The sequence below is a fragment of the Sinocyclocheilus grahami genome, unplaced genomic scaffold (genome assembly GCF_001515645.1).
Source record: "Sinocyclocheilus grahami isolate Dianchi unplaced genomic scaffold, SAMN03320097.WGS_v1.1 scaffold136.1, whole genome shotgun sequence".
NCBI lineage: Eukaryota > Metazoa > Chordata > Actinopteri > Cypriniformes > Cyprinidae > Sinocyclocheilus > Sinocyclocheilus grahami.
Genome location: NW_015505315.1, coordinates 1,641,674 through 1,663,777, shown reverse-complemented (window position 1 = coordinate 1,663,777; position 22,104 = coordinate 1,641,674). Strand labels below are relative to the sequence as shown.

At 38.0% G+C, this 22,104-nt stretch overlaps 1 protein-coding gene across 2 annotated transcripts; it reads left to right on the top strand.

The window, feature by feature from the left end:
• The first annotated feature begins 1,864 nt into the window (after positions 1-1,864).
• LOC107591027 (myosin light chain kinase 3-like) lies at positions 1,865-22,076 on the top strand. 2 transcript variants are annotated; one of them, XM_016280031.1, is made up of 13 exons: positions 1,865-2,659; positions 8,455-8,548; positions 8,679-9,015; positions 10,042-10,508; positions 11,371-11,476; positions 13,432-13,525; positions 14,695-14,804; positions 15,374-15,620; positions 16,224-16,294; positions 17,458-17,586; positions 19,120-19,272; positions 21,230-21,365; positions 21,494-22,076. In XM_016280031.1, exons 1-10 carry the CDS (start codon positions 2,102-2,104, stop codon positions 17,471-17,473), a joined length of 2,100 nt encoding a protein of 699 aa, XP_016135517.1. In that variant the 5' UTR covers positions 1,865-2,101; the 3' UTR covers positions 17,474-17,586; positions 19,120-19,272; positions 21,230-21,365; positions 21,494-22,076. The 2 variants fall into 2 exon arrangements, with proteins under 2 accessions (XP_016135517.1, XP_016135518.1); XM_016280032.1 differs by lacking the exons at positions 14,695-14,804; positions 15,374-15,620; positions 16,224-16,294; ... (2 more) ...; positions 21,230-21,365; positions 21,494-22,076 and adding an exon at positions 13,640-14,486.
• The last annotated feature ends 28 nt before the right edge of the window (positions 22,077-22,104 follow it).

Sequence of the window (22,104 nt, the reverse complement as noted above, 5' to 3'; positions counted from 1 at the left end):
ATTTGATTGAATTTTAATTCATCTTGACACTTTATAGCACTCAGAGTGAGTTTTTATTGAATGGCCTGAACGGTAATGGGATTTGCATCAAATTTACATACCATCACCCTGAGCGCTTTTGTCAGAGGGAGAAGTGGAATACAGACTCTTCTGCTCTTTCAACCTTTAATGCTAAGGATCCCTGCCATCTCAAACATTTATGTGAGGGCACAGAAGGGATTGTAAAATGAGACTACAGTGCAAACATTCCCTTCAGAAAGGGCAAGGCTAAACACCACTATGGACAACAGCATACATCCATTAACTTGACAGAGCCCTTCAATACCATATCGTCTCCATCAGGATGACGATGTACCACAAGTACAGCAGTTTAACAGCATACTTGCATTTCCCTTCTTAACGCACATTCTGTACTCAACATGCTTGTGTGATCAAAGAGGTTTTAATATATTAAGCAGTGTTATAGTTATGCTTATCTCTGCCAAACAGATATTCTTTCCCAGTGATGTTAGCAATCTTACTGGCCCGAGTCCTGTTGTGGAATGGAAATTGAGTTGCTTATGGTGTGCCAGCTTGTAATAACGGATCCCCACCACCACTAAATAGTCAGCATGGAGCCACATTCCTGTGGCTGTCCTGACCCTGGTCTCTATCGCTATTGCATAATAAGGTTATACTATATTTTGAGTATTGTGTCTTGGCATCCGAACACAGCAGAAAACTCTTATAGAAGGATACAGACAAAAAGTCCCTGGCTTACACATGGGGCAATGGCATTACAGACAGAACATCCAGAGAGTTCAAGGTTCCCATCTCTAGAAGCCCCTTTATTAGAGGTGTCTTATACATTTGGTTGACGGTTTTATCCCAAGCAACTTACATTGCATTCAAGCTATACATTTGATCACTTGTTACAGTGGGAATCAAACCCATGACCTTGATAACATTATGTGCTACCATCTGAGCTGCATCGAGCTTTTGACATGTTAAGTAAATAAACATGATTTTCTAGACTAAAAAATTGTTGTTTGCTTGTTTACCTAATAATTTCTTTAAAACCTCTTAATAGATTTAATAGAAAATAGGGTGAAACGTTACAATAACATTCAGTTTTTCCAGTCTAGGTTAATTGATCAATTAGTCTACATAACTTACGAATCTGCTATAGCTGTTTGTTAACTCATGTCTATTCATGATACATTAGCTAATAATTATAATGTTAACTAAAGTGTAAATTTAACTAGTAATAGACGTAGGTAGTAGATATTTTATATTTTGAATGAATGTATACTATTTGAGGAAATTTGTCTAGGGATGTTTTCTTCTTTAAATGATTTCATTTCTGGTTATCATTATGTTGTTGTAATGATTCAGCTAATGGAAAGACCCAGGATTAACTATGGCTGGATTCCAGATGAGGTGAGAGAGAGACAGTTGTAGCATATCATTCATCCTCATACCAGTGTCCATGAGGTTTATTTTTACTTAAAATGTCAGCCAATGTCACGTCACGTTCCAATGAGAAGGGTGTTATAGGTGATATATAGTTAGCATAGGGTGGATCCAGTGGTTGAGTCTCAAAGGAAGACGGATGCAACTGTGTAACAATGAATTTAAAAAGAAAGCGTGATAAGAACATGAAAGAGTGAGATTTCATCTTTCTTTCCTCTACCTAATGACCGGCCATTTACAGAGGTCATTCCATTCATGCTCACCTGTCAGCAGCATTTACTGAAGAAAGTTTAAATGTTTTGGTGACGTCAAGAGACCGCTGGAACTTTGGCAGTCACCAAGGCCCACTAGGTCATATAAAAGGCCTGTCCCAGAGTATAGGAGAGAGAGAGAGAGAAAGAGAAGAGAAGAGAAGAGGGGGAGGAAAATAGAAGTGGAGAGATAAGATACCCAATGGAGGTGTTTATTTAAGTGGTGTCATGTCTCTGGCACATACCAACAACAGGGTTTGTCTGAGCTGTCTGTTTCGTGAGAGGCACACAATACCTGAGACAAGCATAGAGACCACAGGGGAACAGAAATAGGGTGCGGAGGGATCAGTGGGGCTTCTTTTTCTACATTTTCTCAGTGCATGTGACCGGGGCCAGCAATGAGTAAACAGGCAACTCTGGCCACCTGTATTGCCAAGTTGTATGAAGGAGGCAGGCTGGAGAACTCTGGAACTCCATCTGGGACAGTCAAGAAGCGGAGTCCAACTCTGATAGGTAGCCTGAGCAATGTGGAGGTCAAGTTAAACGCCCTGGAAGGGAAGGTGGAACAGATCGAACATACCCAGACGGAGGTCCTTCACAAGCTGAGTTCATTGTGCCAAGGAATGGAGGCGCTAGAAAGGAGCCTTATGCAGCACAAGCAGGGTGCTCAAGAAGCAAACGTGATTAAAAATGGTCAGCGAGAGAGCAACAAACTTCCTTTGCTGACAGAGGTCAGATCGCTTTGTGGTGAAACTGTGGATCTGCTTCATAATCTCAAGCATGAGAACCAGCAGCAGAGAAAGAAGATTGAATGCATGGAAATGTCTTTGTCCACTCTGGAGAAAGTATCAGGGTATGTGGGGAATGCTTTCCGTAACTCAAAGATAGTGGAGTTCATCCTCAATGGTGTGGTGCCTTGGAGGAAACAAGGCCTTCTGGATACTGTGGAGGAAGAGGTCGGTAAGATCCTGGTCATCCGAGATCTCTGTTCCAAACAGATAAACAGAAAAACACAGAGGTTATGTGCTACTCAGCGTAACAGAGCAGATAATGTAGAATGAGGTGAAATCAGAGCTGTTTATTTCCAAGCTGTTTACTTCAGCTAGAGCTGTCCCTAAAAATGAGGACAAATTCAAAACAGCGTGCAGGGTGAAATAATACCTAATGTAATATTGACTGTTTCTTTTAAAAGGAGCTCACGAAGAACTGAACATACTGTTTAGAACTCATTTTCTGCTTATCATCAGTTTTCCAAGCATTTCATGCATCAAACGCCAAAAACCACAAAATGGAATGTATTGTCACAAATCCCCTCTGAGCCGTGTGATGAACATGAAGCTATGCATGAAGTGCCATTCTGTCAACAGGTTGACTATTATAATACTGCTTCACCATAATCAGCATAAGCATCGTGTATGGTTATAATTCACACACACACTTCATGTTTAAAGCTCTCACGATGTAATTACTCATAGAAGTGTCTAAGTACAGCTTTGCCAAATACATGAAATCAAATCCATGAAAACATCAAATCCAAAGTTTGACAAAATGTTTGAAAAGAATCTCTAAGTTCTGTTATTTCAACTGTATTCTATTACTATATCTACAAAATGTACACGTCAAAACAGCGTGCAGGGTGAAATAATACCTAATGTAATATTGACTGTTTCTTTTAAAAGGAGCTCACGAAGAACTGAACATACTGTTTAGAACTCATTTTCTGCTTATCATCAGTTTGTTTTTTTTTGGGTTGTTGCAGTAGATCTTTGCAATAACTATATATGTTATGCATGTTACCATTTTATTAAGATGAAATGCGTAGCAGTTCAGTGTGGTAGTTGTCTTTACTCTTCATAAGATGCCTAAATCTATTTTAAAGTAGCATGACAGAGTATGATAGTAGTTCATGCTACTGCATTTACAATGGTCAAAATACACAAAACTGAAACCCCCATTTTTTTAATTCATAGTAACTTAGTAATAACATTACTGTACCTAATGGTTAGAGAATAACATTTGTGGCCTAATGGTTAGAGAGTCGGACTCATAACCCAAAGGTTGTGGGTTCGAGTCTCGTACTGGCAGGGATTGTGGGTGGGGGGAGTGAATGTACAGTGCTCTCTCTCACCTTCAATACCACGACTGAGGTGTCCTTGAGCAAGTCACCGAACCCCCAACTGCTCCCCGGGCGCCGCAGCATAAATGGCTGCCCACTGCTCCGGGTGTGTGTTCACTGCTGTGTGTGTGTCCACTTTGGATAGGTAAATGCAGAGTACTAATTCCGAGTATGGGGTCACCATACTTGGCCACATGTTGTCACTTCACATAGTAATAACATAGTAACTAATTCATAATAACTTTCAATGCTATATTCAGCTGTCACAGTTGTTTGTGTATGTTTTTAAATATCTTCTATTTTCCTAACCATTGTTTTCTCCACTATTTAATTGGTTGGCTTATCTATTCTTACTGCTGAGCTTGTTATGTTTACAGCCAAATCTAACCCTTTACCTATTGCTATTTTATCTATGACAAGGGTGAATGGGCCTCGTGTTTCAAATTCCTAGAGTGGATATGTGACTGAGCTGTTGGTGACTGAGTATATGTTCACCCAGCTTTGCAATTAGCAAAGCCATAAACCCATACCTTTAAAGCACATATTTTATATTCAGTGTATAGAAATGTGAATTTTCCTCTTGAAATGCACTCAGAACCGCTTGTTAGAGGACATATTCCATTTATTTTTATCCAGAGTGGTTTTACATTGATAGATGCTATATTGTTAATTGAAGACTGGATCGCTTTATAATTATGAAGTCAAATTGCTTTTGGATCCAAGTAAAATCATGCAATAGTTGGCTTAGCTAGAAAATGGAGCCTTCCACACTGTGTGTAATGAGCAGATCTGTTGTCAAACAGTGTAATTATACCAAGCATTTCATGCATCAAACGCCAAAAACCACAAAATGGAATGTATTGTCACAAATCCCCTCTGAGCCGTGTGATGAACATGAAGCTATGCATGAAGTGCCATTCTGTCAACAGGTTGACTATTATAATACTGCTTCACCATAATCAGCATAAGCATCGTGTATGGTTATAATTCACACACACACTTCATGTTTAAAGCTCTCACGATGTAATTACTCATAGAAGTGTCTAAGTACAGCTTTGCCAAATACATGAAATCAAATCCATGAAAACATCAAATCCAAAGTTTGACAAAATGTTTGAAAAGAATCTCTAAGTTCTGTTATTTCAACTGTATTCTATTACTATATCTACAAAATGTACACGTCAAAACAGCGTGCAGGGTGAAATAATACCTAATGTAATATTGACTGTTTCTTTTAAAAGGAGCTCACGAAGAACTGAACATACTGTTTAGAACTCATTTTCTGCTTATCATCAGTTTGTTTTTTTTTGGGTTGTTGCAGTAGATCTTTGCAATAACTATATATGTTATGCATGTTACCATTTTATTAAGATGAAATGCGTAGCAGTTCAGTGTGGTAGTTGTCTTTACTCTTCATAAGATGCCTAAATCTATTTTAAAGTAGCATGACAGAGTATGATAGTAGTTCATGCTACTGCATTTACAATGGTCAAAATACACAAAACTGAAACCCCCATTTTTTTAATTCATAGTAACTTAGTAATAACATTACTGTACCTAATGGTTAGAGAATAACATTTGTGGCCTAATGGTTAGAGAGTCGGACTCATAACCCAAAGGTTGTGGGTTCGAGTCTCGTACTGGCAGGGATTGTGGGTGGGGGGAGTGAATGTACAGTGCTCTCTCTCACCTTCAATACCACGACTGAGGTGTCCTTGAGCAAGTCACCGAACCCCCAACTGCTCCCCGGGCGCCGCAGCATAAATGGCTGCCCACTGCTCCGGGTGTGTGTTCACTGCTGTGTGTGTGTCCACTTTGGATAGGTAAATGCAGAGTACTAATTCCGAGTATGGGGTCACCATACTTGGCCACATGTTGTCACTTCACATAGTAATAACATAGTAACTAATTCATAATAACTTTCAATGCTATATTCAGCTGTCACAGTTGTTTGTGTATGTTTTTAAATATCTTCTATTTTCCTAACCATTGTTTTCTCCACTATTTAATTGGTTGGCTTATCTATTCTTACTGCTGAGCTTGTTATGTTTACAGCCAAATCTAACCCTTTACCTATTGCTATTTTATCTATGACAAGGGTGAATGGGCCTCGTGTTTCAAATTCCTAGAGTGGATATGTGACTGAGCTGTTGGTGACTGAGTATATGTTCACCCAGCTTTGCAATTAGCAAAGCCATAAACCCATACCTTTAAAGCACATATTTTATATTCAGTGTATAGAAATGTGAATTTTCCTCTTGAAATGCACTCAGAACCGCTTGTTAGAGGACATATTCCATTTATTTTTATCCAGAGTGGTTTTACATTGATAGATGCTATATTGTTAATTGAAGACTGGATCGCTTTATAATTATGAAGTCAAATTGCTTTTGGATCCAAGTAAAATCATGCAATAGTTGGCTTAGCTAGAAAATGGAGCCTTCCACACTGTGTGTAATGAGCAGATCTGTTGTCAAACAGTGTAATTATACCAAGCATTTCATGCATCAAACGCCAAAAACCACAAAATGGAATGTATTGTCACAAATCCCCTCTGAGCCGTGTGATGAACATGAAGCTATGCATGAAGTGCCATTCTGTCAACAGGTTGACTATTATAATACTGCTTCACCATAATCAGCATAAGCATCGTGTATGGTTATAATTCACACACACACTTCATGTTTAAAGCTCTCACGATGTAATTACTCATAGAAGTGTCTAAGTACAGCTTTGCCAAATACATGAAATCAAATCCATGAAAACATCAAATCCAAAGTTTGACAAAATGTTTGAAAAGAATCTCTAAGTTCTGTTATTTCAACTGTATTCTATTACTATATCTACAAAATGTACACGTCAAAACAGCGTGCAGGGTGAAATAATACCTAATGTAATATTGACTGTTTCTTTTAAAAGGAGCTCACGAAGAACTGAACATACTGTTTAGAACTCATTTTCTGCTTATCATCAGTTTGTTTTTTTTTGGGTTGTTGCAGTAGATCTTTGCAATAACTATATATGTTATGCATGTTACCATTTTATTAAGATGAAATGCGTAGCAGTTCAGTGTGGTAGTTGTCTTTACTCTTCATAAGATGCCTAAATCTATTTTAAAGTAGCATGACAGAGTATGATAGTAGTTCATGCTACTGCATTTACAATGGTCAAAATACACAAAACTGAAACCCCCATTTTTTTAATTCATAGTAACTTAGTAATAACATTACTGTACCTAATGGTTAGAGAATAACATTTGTGGCCTAATGGTTAGAGAGTCGGACTCATAACCCAAAGGTTGTGGGTTCGAGTCTCGTACTGGCAGGGATTGTGGGTGGGGGGAGTGAATGTACAGTGCTCTCTCTCACCTTCAATACCACTCTTGTCCTTGAGCAAGTCACCGAACCCCCAACTGCTCCCCGGGCGCCGCAGCATAAATGGCTGCCCACTGCTCCGGGTGTGTGTTCACTGCTGTGTGTGTGTCCACTTTGGATAGGTAAATGCAGAGTACTAATTCCGAGTATGGGGTCACCATACTTGGCCACATGTTGTCACTTCACATAGTAATAACATAGTAACTAATTCATAATAACTTTCAATGCTATATTCAGCTGTCACAGTTGTTTGTGTATGTTTTTAAATATCTTCTATTTTCCTAACCATTGTTTTCTCCACTATTTAATTGGTTGGCTTATCTATTCTTACTGCTGAGCTTGTTATGTTTACAGCCAAATCTAACCCTTTACCTATTGCTATTTTATCTATGACAAGGGTGAATGGGCCTCGTGTTTCAAATTCCTAGAGTGGATATGTGAGTGAGCTGATGGTGACTGAGTGTATGTTAACCCAGTTTTGCAATTAGCAAAGCCACAGTTTAAACCCATACCTTTATCTCACACATTTTAAGTTAAGAATTATCCTCTTACAATGCTTTCAGAACCACTTAGAGGACATATTCCATTTCTTTTTAACTAGAGTGGTTGTACATTGACAGATACTATATTGTTAATTGTAGACTGCATCTCTTTCATAATTATGAGGTGAAATTGCTTTTGGATCCAAGTAAAATCATGCAATAGTTGGCTTAGCTAGAAAATGGAGCCTTCCACACTGTGTGTAATGAGCAGATCTGTTGTCAAACAGTGTAATTATACCAAGCATTTCATGCATCAAACGCCAAAAACCACAAAATGGAATGTATTGTCACAAATCCCCTCTGAGCCGTGTGATGAACATGAAGCTATGCATGAAGTGCCATTCTGTCAACAGGTTGACTATTATAATACTGCTTCACCATAATCAGCATAAGCATCGTGTATGGTTATAATTCACACACACACTTCATGTTTAAAGCTCTCACGATGTAATTACTCATAGAAGTGTCTAAGTACAGCTTTGCCAAATACATGAAATCAAATCCATGAAAACATCAAATCCAAAGTTTGACAAAATGTTTGAAAAGAATCTCTAAGTTCTGTTATTTCAACTGTATTCTATTACTATATCTACAAAATGTACACGTCTGTTTCAGCAATTAGAAGAAAGCTGGCAAAGTGAAATAAATGTTTTAATCATTCAATACTGCATAAAACCCAACAAAAGTGTAATATAGCCTATCTGCATTTGGATCCACAGAAAAACAAACCAGATGACAACAACATTACACCAAACAACAGTTTCTGCCACCAGTGCACACAGACTTCAGAGGAGGTTACAGAAGTAATTTCAGGTATGAATAAAATATATCTGCAGCAAATTATGGACTATAAATGTTTTTATTAAAGAGACAGCTTGTGAAAAAATGATATGTCAGAGCTTTTTGCTGCATGAATTTCAATGTACGATTTTGCAAATCACAGCTGAGACTGAACTCCTGCAGCCAGAGGTCACTGTTCCCACTGGTCCCAGCAGCCTACCTTTTCCTGAAGCCCTTACAGGTGAAAGCGAACCTCTGATACCTGTTAGTACAAGAGTAAGCTCCAAAGCCTTAAGAAAGGCCAAGGAGGTCACTGTGAAAAGCAGAGCACCTGCACAGATCCAGACATTTGCTCCTGAAATCCAGCTGGAGGAGGAGAATGACGTGCATTATGTACCCAAACAAGAGACAGATATCTCAGCCGCCGCGCCAGCTAATGCTGAATGTGTCACTGTGACAACAACTAAAGTGGAAAAAGATGTGGCTCTTCAGCAAGAGAGGTGAGCTATTCCTACAAATTGCTGCCATTTAAGGTTCAAATCAAAATGCTGTAAAATTAGCTCATTTTCCTCCCATCTTGAATTTTAAAAGGGATGTTGTCAGTGTCAAAAATTACTATGGGCTGAAAAGAAAACAGGTTATAACGGAAGACCGAACATTGTCATTGGCCACCTTTGGAGATAATTACATAGCAGCTGATGCCAGTGAGGAGCACTAATGCTCTAATGGTCTTTTTTTAAAACACTTTTCTCCAACAGATAAGAACTACATAGAAGATTAGAGACCTCACATTTACAGAGGATTGTAATTAACCCTGCTAAAGTGGCCAGAACAATCATTACAGATGTTGAAATATAAAATAATACTTGTGAAAAATGTAACCTGCTCATTTTCAGTGAATTAATGCTCATGATAACATCTCTGAACAGACCCGAAAATAAATAAATATAACTGTCATCAAGAACAGCAGTACATCCCTCCCTGTGGAAAAAAAAATCCTAAGGCACAATCGTATAGCCGTGTTTTTCTCATCTGTCATAAGAGTTTTAAAAGGCAGAGTGCTGATAATGTAATTCCAATTCTCTGTATTTTAATGTGTTTGCTGTGTGTTTTGCACTGAGGCACAAAAGACCGTCTACCTCAAATAATAGGCTATGTTGTGCTTGTCGGAAAGCATAATTCATTAGACTAATGGCCTATGTCTTGAGATTATACTATGCAGCATTGTAACTAGTGACTGAATGCACGTTGCTAGGCATTATGAGTTTCGGCCATTTAGTTTTATTCAAAACATTCCAATTAAAGACCATGTGCTGCTGTTGTTCACAGTAGCCTCTCATGTGCAGCCACATAATATATCATAGACAACAGACCCAGTATAAAGCCACTTATGTGCCCACTAAGCTGCGTTTCTTGACTACCATTACCGGCGTATTTTTGAATTGATTACATATATCGAGGTCTCACATAACTTTAAAAAGTGAATGAACAGCACATCAAATGGTTGTTCTTTGGATTATTCACAGGGCTCTTGAACAGGCAGATGCTTCACAGGTTGGTGTGGAGGCTTTACTCAAGTCAATAGTTCCTGAGCAACAAATGGAGCCAAACGTTGAGGTTCCTCAAAAACAGGCTGAGGTTTCTCAGGTTGGTGATGAGGCTTCATTGAAACCGTCAGTTCCTGGACAGCAGCAACTAGAGAAGGATATTCCTCACAAACCTCTGCTCTGCACCAAAGAGCCTATCGACGAGGTCAATTCACAACAAAAAGAGACAGTGGAGAGTCTAACATCTGTGCCGATACATGATGAGGGAAAGACAGAATCTGAGCCAGCTAACAAGGAAAACGAAAACAAAACTATAGAGAAGATTTTGGAGTCTGACGCATTAATGAACTGTGCAGCTACTAGTCCACAAAAAACAGCCATTGTTGAGGGAGGAAAAGCAAAATCGTCACCTCTTAGAAAATCTGAGTCACAGCTAATGATCGTTGGTGAGTTCACGTTGTGTTACCGCCAGCTGAAAAAAATAATTTCTTCTGTGTTGATAAACCCTCACTAGCTAGGGATGGGGATTGTGAAAAAATATATGAATCCAGATATTAATATTAATGATATTATTAAGAAATAAATAGTTGGGAGAAAATTAAATGCAATTGTGTTGCATTTCAACTCACAAGAGCACAACAATTACATGCACTTTAAAAATCAGATTCCAGTCAGACTAAAGCAATAAATTCAACTTCACCCCATATACACATTATTGAATCGGACTACAATTCACCTCGGCACTGAATATTCAAATACATTTTTTTAATTGATGAAAACTGTAACTTGACAATTCTACCTGTATTTATTTATTTGGAAGTCGATGTAATGTATTTTTTGATTCACTAAAAGAACCGTCTCATGAGTAGTTCATTCAGGAGTCAGATTACATTGTGATGTAGGTTTGTGATTCACTAAAGAGTCACTCTTTTGGGAGTTGGACTACAGTAGTTGTGCTGTATATTTTTTGATTCACTAAAAAGAATCGAGATGGTTGGGAAGTCAGGACTACACGGGTTGTGCAATGACACCAGTGGATACATGTGATGAACAGTGTCACCGGTAATATAATGTGACAAAAATGATCAGTTAGGCCTATTTAGAAAGTAATGTGCATTTGTAAATCAACTTTCAACCAATCCAATTCATCACTTGTTATTATAACTAAGCAGCTTTTAATTTGTCAAACTTCAGTGTGAACACTTTTTGCAAACAGCACTCCGGATGTCAGCGTTCATCAGGTCACCATGCTACAGCCTGTGTCTGTGTTTAAGGAAGTCTCTTAGCGTGCTGATATTTGTTTTTTAGATGACATTCCACCTCTTCCAGCCCCGTTTGAGCATCGCATCGTCAGCGCCAAGCAGGTTCCCATGAACGCATATTACGCCGTCAACCCCGATAAATTGCTTGGCGGGTGAGTCCAAGTGTTACAGAGATTGCTCACCCAAAAATTAATCACCCTCTTGTTGTTCCAAACCTGTATGACTTTCTTTCTTCTGTGGAACATAAAAGAAGATAATTTGAGAAACATCTCAGTATGTTTTGTTCGTGCAATGAAAGTCACTAGTGACCAAAACAGCATACGAACAGTATTCAAAATACCTTCTTTTATGTTGTGCAAAAGAAAGTAGCCTAAGTCATTCAGGTTTGAAACAACATGAGGGTGAGTAAATGATGACATAATTTATTTATTTTTGGTGAACTATCCCTTTAATGTGTTTTTAATAAATTAAATGATACTCTAAAGAAGAAACTAAAACTACCAGCAGATGGCGGTAAATGTCTTTATGAGTCGATTCGTTCAAACGGCTGATTCATTCAGGAATTCAGTAAACGGCTATGGGCTACTGAAATCATTGGTTCACACGATTTGTTCAAAACGCGATTCATTCTGAAACTAAACATGGCTGTGTCAAAGCCACTAGAAGGCACACACACACACACACACACACATATATATATATAAACACAGTATTAGGGCTGGGTAAAAAATATCGATATCTCGATATTAATCGATTCTCATTTTTAAGGAAGGATATCGATTCTTAAATTCCAAGAATCGATTAGTCTAGCCTGTTTTCAGTTAATGGACGGAACATTGAAGGGCACTTCCCATCTAATATATCGCAATAAGCATTGTGCTTTGGTACTTTTAATATGAAACAAAGTCTCAGATTTCAAGTTCTGTCCATTGTATTGCAGTATTTAAACAATAAATGGCATTTTGGCGTTGTTTAATGTGGAGTGACAGATCGCCGTAGCGCCTCAGTTCAACAGATGCAGCAGCGCGAGGCGCATGTGAACTGATCATCTCCTCCACATTAATACCAGTTTCAGCACAAAATAAACATGACTAAACATCTGAAGGTAAGTTAAAAGAAAGAGTACAACTTTACAATCCGTATCCTGTCTCATGTAATTGCTCAATCAGTGTTTCAGCCGTGCAAAGACGTCAATATAACCTCTTGTAAATGTCACTTAACGTCACATGTACCTCAGAAAAACATATTCAGTGACCATAAACTCATCAGTCTGCTAGAAAAATAAAGTAGAGAGGGGCATTTTGCTAAATATACGCACCATATAACATATGACAAATTGAAGTAGAAATATTATGTAATTGTAACTTTATTATTTAAAAATCTTCATTAAGTGCAGTTTTAACAAATTAGTCAATTTTAACCTTCAATATTACAGTAATGTAGTACCAACTGATATTTTACAGCAGATTTTTTTCTTTGAGAAAATTTGGTATGTACTGTACCTGATATATATCCAAAATAATCGATATATAATTGAATTGAGTCGTGAAATTTGTGTCAAAACCCAGCCCTAAGATTTTAATTTTAAGACGAATCTAATACTGGCTAACATTTTTCTCTTGGCACTCTCTGTATATATTGTATTTGCCCAGCTGCGTCTGTCATGCTGACAACAGTGCAGCAGATAGGAGTATTAAGTGGAGGGGGGTTACTCTTTCTCCAGGACTGGCAGATAAGCATGCAGGCAACTGCCTATGGAACATACAGCAGTTGAATGACTGGTACAAGCAGACAAGGGCTCATTTGGACCTCCTCTCCACCTCTCGCTCCACATATGCCACAAATAAGCACTGGCTTGTTTTTTGACTCATCATCTGCAGAGTTTATTTTGGGCAGGTGTTGAGCAGGTCCGTTTGCATGGAACTTATTTTCAGCCAGCAGCAGTCGCCATCTTGACACAAACATGTTATCTCACCCCATGGAGACACAGCAGATAAAATACACAGTGAGAGGAAAAACGGCAAATATTGACCGATAACTTTCACAAAGGTTGAAATGATTTCCATAGTGCATGAAATGAAATCTGTGTGTATGTGTGTTGTTGCAGAGGCCATTTTGGACAGGTACACAAGTGTGCTGAATTGTCGTCAGGTCTTACGCTGGCTGCTAAGATTGTAAAAGTCCGGGGAAGGAAAGAGAGGGTGAGTACAATATATGCATAAACCATTAGCGTTTCAAAAATATTTACCCCCCTTTCTCCCTCTCTCTTTCTCTCCCCTCCCACTCCAATCTGTCCATCACGCTGTTCCTGTTAGGTTGCTTAATGGGAACATTTCCTTCTGGACAACCACTGACAGTTCTGCGCACATGAGCATATGAAAAAATGTGCACACATTCACACATGCTCTTGAACTCTCGCAAATAACAATAACACCCATAGTCCCTCAAGGACATGGAAGCGCATGTTGTTTCTAGTATCTGCATTAAAAAAAAGCATACATCCATGCAGAAAAGCACATAATATTTACAGTGCTCCAAACACTGAGCTGTTTTCATATAATGTAAAATATACAAATCTTTGCGTATGTACTTTCATCAGTTCCCAACATCCTCCAAGCTTCAACAAGTGCCGCTGATTACATCTAATGACAGCTCTTCTGTCATAAGCACTTGCCCTCAGTGAAATGCCATTCTCTGCCCTCTGTTCTGTCAGTTGCCGTCATTAGAGAGCAGTCAGTGAGGAATGGGCAAGTACAGATCATTTTCAGTCTCTCATGTTTTAATTCCACAAATGTCAAAAGAGCAAGAAAGTCAACACGCAGTCACATAGAGGATATGTACACTCAATCGCTCTAAGCATCATTCCTGGAAACATTTGCATTTTGAAATGCTCCTTCCTAGTGTCAACATGATGTTCCATTCCTTCTGCATGCACCGTCTGCTCAAAAGTGTGCCAGGGAGAGAGGGAGAGTAGCTTCATATGAAATAATTGAATGCTTTTCCTGGGTCAGTCCACAGAATAGCGGACAGGAAGAGGCAGAATAACTAGGGCAGACAATTACAGGGTTGGCAACGGCTGTCAAGCCCCCATTTCGGAAACTGTTTAAACGCTTGTATTTGCTACCCCATGCAATCATTGTAAATCCACTTCCAGCAATTTAACTGCGCAATTTAAATTCTGAAATAGCTTTTCTCTTACTAATGACCTAATTTTTAACTGCTGCTATCATCCTTTTGAGAGTATAACAACACCTTTTCAAAAGCTTAAAATATAGGCTTTAGCTGTTTGAAAAGGAAATGCATTGCAGATGATCATTTATTTGCTTTGGCATTATTATTATTATTTAACTTTTTTGTGCTTTCATTCCAGGACGAAGTGAAGAATGAGATTGGAGTAATGAACCAGTTAAACCATGCGAATTTGATTCAGCTGTATGATGCTTTTGAGACTCGAACAAATCTCACACTCATTATGGAATAGTAAGTACCCCAATGTACTAGAAAGGTTCATTGAAATATTTACGGCTTATTTTAAAATAAAAAGATTTAGCGAAAAAATGCAAATATATAGTAGAATATTGGTCTAAATATTAATTCTAACTTGGCTTTGGCTAGTATTCATTAGGCCTCATTTGCAAAGCAAATTTTCTCTCCTGGCCTGGTCCTCACATTCTGTCACAAGAACATAGAGCTCCCACACATGCCACTTTACACAGTCATGATGGTGTGTCATCGTCCTGCCTTGTTCACAGATTTAATTCACATTTTTTGATGGTATTGAATTGGCAAACAATTAGCTTTTAATTGAAACATGAATGTTTTGTGTGAATATTAATATTTGTAGTACAAGACGTAACTATAAATGATGAGGGCTTTTTTCTGAGATGGATATTTTTATATAAGGAAAGAGTCTTAAATTAAAAATATACTTGCACTCACATGGCTTAAGCCACTTAATGTCAATATGCTTGGCCAAACAGACTAAACTAAAAGAGAGGAGTTCATTTGTGATGGTTCATTTTAAAATACCTTTCCATGGTTTATTTCAGTGTGGAGGGTGGTGAATTGTTTGAACGTATCATTGATGAGAATTACCACCTGACGGAGCTGGATGCCATTGTGTTTACCAGGCAGATTTGTGAGGGGGTTCAGTACCTTCACCAGCAGTACATTCTCCATTTAGATCTTAAGCTAAACCGCACACACAGCACTGAATGTTATAATGTGACTCTGACGGGATTAGCAGCGCATAGTGTCGGCGTTCTCTATGGAAAAATCCACCAGCGAATTACACATGTATGTCAACATTTGTTGTCTGAATGTCATACATTTTAATTAGCATACTGCCATGGCACTTGTGCTTTGTGTTGCTGTTAACATGTTGTTTATAGGAATATGAAATGCATACCATTACATATATTGCTTATGTAAAAGTAAAAGACTGTTCACACCAAGGACAACAACGATAATGATATAGATATAGTCTTAAATAGCAGTAGAGTCCACCCCAGAACTGTAACGATAATGACACAGAGAAAATATATTGTTGGAATACTTTTAGAAGGTTTTTTCCCCAGCTGATGAACGATAAAAACACTGACAGTTAGTTAGAAGTCATCCTGATTTAAAAAGCTCAAGCATTTAAAATGGCAGATGACAAAACTGTAGCACACACGTACAATAAACAGAATGATTATATAAATTGGGTTAGACATTACTATAGTTATCGTTAAATTGATAATTCTTGGTGTGAACAATATTTCCTATCTTTAATTTGAAACATGAAAATTGTTATTTACGTTGATACTGTAGTAACAATAAGTAAGTAATTATGAATACATAATCAGTTTTAATCTGAATCGCAATTATCCCTTACTTTTTATATTTTCTTTAACATAGCCAGAAAATATCTTATGTGTGAACAGCACAGGGAATCAGATCAAGATCATTGACTTTGGACTCGCCAGAAAGTAAGCAGACCTCATTAAATCCTCTTATTATTAAAAGTTGGCTTATAAATACTAGCATGATTTTTTATTTATTTTTTGAAATATTTTTTAAGCATAAAAAGAAGCACATTTCTCAGTCTTGTATAATTATTTCCCTAATTTCAGTAATAATAATGTGTTTTCAGCTGACACCAAGTCTTCTGATTCACATCACTGCTGACATACTGCACATGGTCACCATGACTGCAGTCACATTCCTTCATGAGTGTTCATTTTTTGACATCTTTGTTTACATTAAGCTTCAGAGTTCGAAAGCATTGTAACAATCAGAGTCCTTACAATGTCATCGAAATATACCGTGTAACTGTTAGAAACTTTTTATTTTGCGTAATTTATGAATCTTCATGTGTGAGCAAGACACTGCTGTGGGATCTGTGATTTACATTTTTCTCATTTAGCAGACACTTTTATCCAAAATGACTTAGAAATGAAAAACACTACAACAAAAGCTAGGCGTGCTACAGAGATAGCAACATAAGAAATGCCACAATACAGAGTGCCAGAATTGCTCAGAGAAGTACAAAAAAAAGTACAGAGGTAGGTGAGACTCTGTGGAACAACCAAAAGAGAAAAGTAGAGCTTTTATAAAGTAAGTACAGTATGAGTCAAGATCTCACAGGGGAGTTGTGTGTTTTCTAAGAGTGGAGAGGGAAGATTATTCTTCCACTGAGGTGCCGTGAATATGAAGGTTTGGGGAAAGTGGTTTCAAGCCTCTTTGTGAGGTCGCCATGGGATTTCACTCACAAACTCCCCTCAGATTTCTGAAAGAAACACAAATTTGCAGAAGTGAGTGTAGGTACAGAGAGTACAGAGCCAGTGACTATACTTACACAAATAGTGTTGCATTGAAGTTATGTGGGCTGCAACTGGGATCATTTGAGATTAGACTTCTAGATTGGCTCAGATAGGAAGGGTCTGCTTTTCCTGATTTTATTTTGTAGAGTGCAAAAATGCATAATTGAGTGGTATTTGTAATTTGGCCAACTCATTTAAAAGGTCCTGCCCAACCTGGTGTTATTATCGTCAAGGTTTGTTGTACGAGTTTGGGTCAGTTTTTTTTCATATGGGTATAATCTAAATTCCAAAAACAAATCTGCCAAATGTGTCTGTTCCTCTCCCACCAGGTATAGACCCAGATAAAAGCTGAAGGTCAACTTTGGAACCCCAGAGTTTCTGGCACCAGAAGTTGTCAACTATGACTTTGTGTCATTTCCTACAGACATGTGGAGTGTTGGTGTCATTACATACATGCTGTGAGTACACAACTAGAAGCAGTAAGGCTGATCTATTAATGCAGCATTTCGTATTTCAAAAACATTGTGCAGACTTCCAGCATTTAATAGTATGCAAAAATTGTCATTAAAGATTCATAAAATATGTACATATGCATTAATGATGTATGTTATTGGAAAAAAAGTTACCCTTTCTTTCCACACTGAATTGCACAGTGGCATAGACTGAAATATCAGCGAGATTAAAAGCCTTGGGGGAATTCGTGGCCTAATGATTAGAGAGTTGGACTCTTAACCCAAAGGTTGCGGGTTTGAGTCTCGTACCGGCAGGGATTGTAGGTGGGGGGAGTGAGTGTACAGCGCTCTCTCCCACCTACAATACCATGACTGAGGTGCCCTTGAGCAAGGCACCGAACCCCCAACTGCTCCCCGGGCGCTACAGCAAAAAAATGGCTGCCCACTGCTCCGGGTGTGTGTTCACGGTGTGTGTGTGTTCACTGCTGTGTGTGTGCACTTTGGATGGGATAAATGCACTAATTCCGAGTATGGGTCACCATACTTGGCCACATGTCACGTCATCTAAGAGCATTGAATAGAGCCCTGATAAAAGGGCACCAGTTCCAAACAGCTCAAAAAGCATGTTCTGAGAGAAAAAAAAACAGTACACACAAGCAAGCAAACACAACATCCCATCTCAGGTCCTGTGCCCCCATCACTCTCTCCATGAGCAGTGCTGGCCATAGATGACCCTCTACTCTGGCCAATAGAATAGCAGCCCTATTATATTTATATTCTGTTTTTTGTTTTAGTTTTGTTCAGTAACACTTTCAGTTTAGTTTAATTTGTTAACATAATGCATCCGGAATCATATCAGCATAGCATTTATAACATTTATTAATGTTAATATATCAATATTGTTAATTCTTAGTTCATATTCATTCAATATAAATTATTTCTAAATATTAATTTATACAACTTGAAATTTTACAAATGGATCAGTGTATTCCGGGGTGTGGCTCTGCTGATGACCCAGTGCTTGTTGTACATGCTGGGTGCTTGTTGTTTGTTTTACATATGTGTGTATATGCTAAATTGAAATGTTGAGTTTATTTCTATTTTTCTATTTTTATCATTGTTCTTGTATAATTGTTATGTTGTGTTGATCTTGTTATGGTGTGTTTTGAAGCCAAAGAAATGTTCCAATCGTGGACAGTAAAGGAACTAAATAACTTACTAACATAATATATAATTGAACATTAACTTGTTTTAATAAATGCTGTAATGCTTATTGTTAACAAATCTATCCTTAAGTATCAATATTTATTCATTAAACTGGTGATTTAAACAAAACTTAAAATACAAACACAATTCAGTAATCATGAAAAGCCAAAAATATTCACAGTGCTTCAATAAGAAAATATCAAAGTAGATCAGAATGGTAAAAAGCAGAGGTATAAGTGCACCTTTTTTCATGTCATACTTTGATAAGCTTAAAACTAAGGGTGAATAGATTTCTAGGATATTCACTCCCTTCATGGCTTCTTTTTTTTCCAGTCTGAGCGGCCTTTCTCCCTTCATGGGTGACAACGACACAGAAACAATGAACAACATTCTGCACGCCAACTGGGACTTTGATGCAGAGGCATTTGAGAATGTGTCAGAAGAAGCCAAAGACTTAATTTCCAGCCTTCTTGTGCCCGCCAAATGGTATTCATCCATCCATTATTATTCCACTAGTGCAAAACCTTGAAGTACAGAATATACCATAAGTCACGCTTTCTATCGCACATACTTCAGTGTAGCCTGTCTTCTATTATTTTTCCTCCTTTCTGGCCACCTGTCTCGTGGCTTTAAGAGCCTCACTTTTCTCTTCCATCTCTCAATCATTGCCCCACTTTGACCTGCTCAGGTTCCCTTATAATGCATCCTGACATCAAAACTGAAACCTCTCAAAATACAGTGCTGTACACCAAAAAAAGGCACAAATGACATATAATTGGCCGCTGACGTTAACATGGCCTAGTGTATTTTAAAGTGTTTGGAGCTCACCCTCATGTTGCTCCGTCTTAGATAAGCTCTCCCACACAAGGGCTGTACTGCTCAGATGACATGAGATAATAGCAGGCTGGCACAGCAGGTGGCCATGAGAGGGCACATTGCCTTTTGCCCACTATCTTACCACGGTCTGACTCTATGCACTAAAAGTGATAGTTAATGATCCAGTGCGCTTTGACAAAGTGCATTCAGACGCAGCATGACACTCACTCTGGCCTTCCCCCCTTCTCTTTATCTGTGGTGACAATGTTGTATAATGTCCTCATCACAGTCCCCCACACCAGTCGTGTGATTCATATCACCCACATTCATGCTTTCAGCCAATGAATACTAATGGATTATTTGCATGATGATAATGTAGGCCTAGAATAATCAGATGGATTACATCTTTCCTACTGGTAAAAATGCACTCATGTAGTGCACAGGTTTTACAAAGTCGGGATGATCAGATATATCTTTCAGTCACTTTCAGGACACAATCTGTTCCTCTCGCTCAAATAAAGATGACTTCTTTAGGCTCTGTTAGCCAAATGTTAGCGCGGTTAGCCAAACATTAGCACAGTTAGCCAAACAAGCACAGAGACTTCCCAAACTTGTTGTGGTCTAATCCAATTGATCGAGTGGATACAACAGAAATTAAGAGTGCAAGACTGTCCCAGGCCTGAAAAATGCTAAAGCTAAGTGCCCTATTGCTAATACCGCTTTAGAGAGGTATTTGAGGCTAAGTGTATCCCATTATTCCTCATGTTTTGAAACTCACGTGCTCCAAAATTGCTAGATTTTTGAGGAACACTATCCAGTGTGTGCAAGTTAATATAATCAGATTTAATTAGGTATTAAAATATGAAGTATTGCACATTTTATTGGTGCAGAGATGAGTAGGCTATGTGTATTTTGTAAAATCTAACAGCTTTTTATCACTTAATTAGAACCAAAACTAATAAACTGTGTCGCCTGTTAGAGACTGAACAGAAATTTAGAAATTTATTTTAAAGTGCAAAGTATTGAAAATCAAAACGTGTAAATAAAGCTCTGTAAAACTTGCATTTTAAAACCAAAACTGTCTCTCATTTATTAAAAGCTTGGGCCAAATACTGTAAATACCGGTACAAATAATGTAAATACTAGCAAGAAGTAGTCACGTGCAAAGACCGCAAGTGTGGAGCAGGCACAGTTAGCCAAATGTTGGCTCTGTCTCATTTCAAAGGCCAGAGGTGGCATTACGGCATTGAGAATGTCTCATTTAAGAGAATAAACCATTACACTAGCAAAGAAATACATTTCAGTAATTTACACCTCACAAGGAATAGAACGTTTTATAATTAAGCTATAGTTTTTCTTAAATGAGATATCCTCAAATATGTATGCCACTTCCAGACAGCGCAGCCATTGAAATGAGACAGTTTAGCTAAACGTTAAAGATGTTTTAATCAAAACATGAAATATACATAATATGATATATAAATGTGTAATAAAGTGACCGTATGATTCATAGTCATTACACAGAAAGGTTTGAACTGTATACTGCATTTTATGGAACGGTTTGTTTCTTTGAGCACCGGATGTTTTTAAGAACTTAATGTGTGTGTCTGTGTGGTCTCTATGGTAGCAGCCCTATGAGTGCATCAGGGTGCATGAAGCATAGTTGGCTAAATAACCTGGAGGACAAGGCCAAGATGTACAAAGTTCGGCTAAAGTCTCAGATGAGGCTTCAGTGTTACCTCGCTGCTCACCGCCAGTGGAAGGTACAGAATCAACAGTCAGTGCATGTGTTTGATTCTAAATGGATTTAGAACATATGGAATTGCTCGATTGTACCACATATACCAGCATAACATATGATCCTGTTCTTATGGTAACTTTGTTTTTACAGAAACATTTCTATGCGGTTGCTGCAGCAAACAGGTTGAAGAGGTTTCAGCAGAGCAAACCAGTTAGTACTCCGAATTAGCTATTAACCTGCAGTGTCAGTAGCTTGAGAGGACATCACGTTACATCGCACACTGGAAAGTGAACTTGTTTTCTGAAGATTTGAAATGGCTTTTTAGAAAGTGTTTAAAATGTTCTTGCTTTGTTTATAGCAAGTCGAAAAACATCTTGTTAAAAAGTGTCACATTTTCTTAATTTACCTTGTTTGGAACACCATTGCATTTAATTTACACTTTATCATGCCTTCAGACCAGGAGTGTATTGCATGGATTGCGGGGCGTGCTTTTGAACCTCATGAATAAGATTTTGTCCCTTCTGTGAAGGCGTTTTTCTTGGACACTTATATTAGAATTTAAACGAAGCTGTTTTCATTCTCATTGTTGTTTTTTATTTGAGTAAAAAACACAGAGCATGAAGATTTGGTATAGAAACACTGTATTCAGACTATATTTTCAATCTTTCTTTAGCCTGTTGATTAGAACTGGAAACAAAATCTGAGTAAGAGACTCAAGAGATAAAGAGCAGGCATGATATGTTTTAATTTTTTTAAATTTG

Bases quoted from the DNA above. Each gene is read 5' to 3' on its own strand.
- LOC107591027 (XM_016280031.1), top strand. From the start codon at position 2,102: ATGAGTAAACAGGCAACTCTGGCCACCTGTATTGCCAAGTTGTATGAA. The intron at 2,660-8,454 runs GTCGGTAAGATC...TTGGATCCACAG, and splicing joins TGGATACTGTGGAGGAAGAG to AAAAACAAACCAGATGACAA. The intron at 15,621-16,223 runs GTATGTCAACAT...TCTTTAACATAG, and splicing joins TCCACCAGCGAATTACACAT to CCAGAAAATATCTTATGTGT.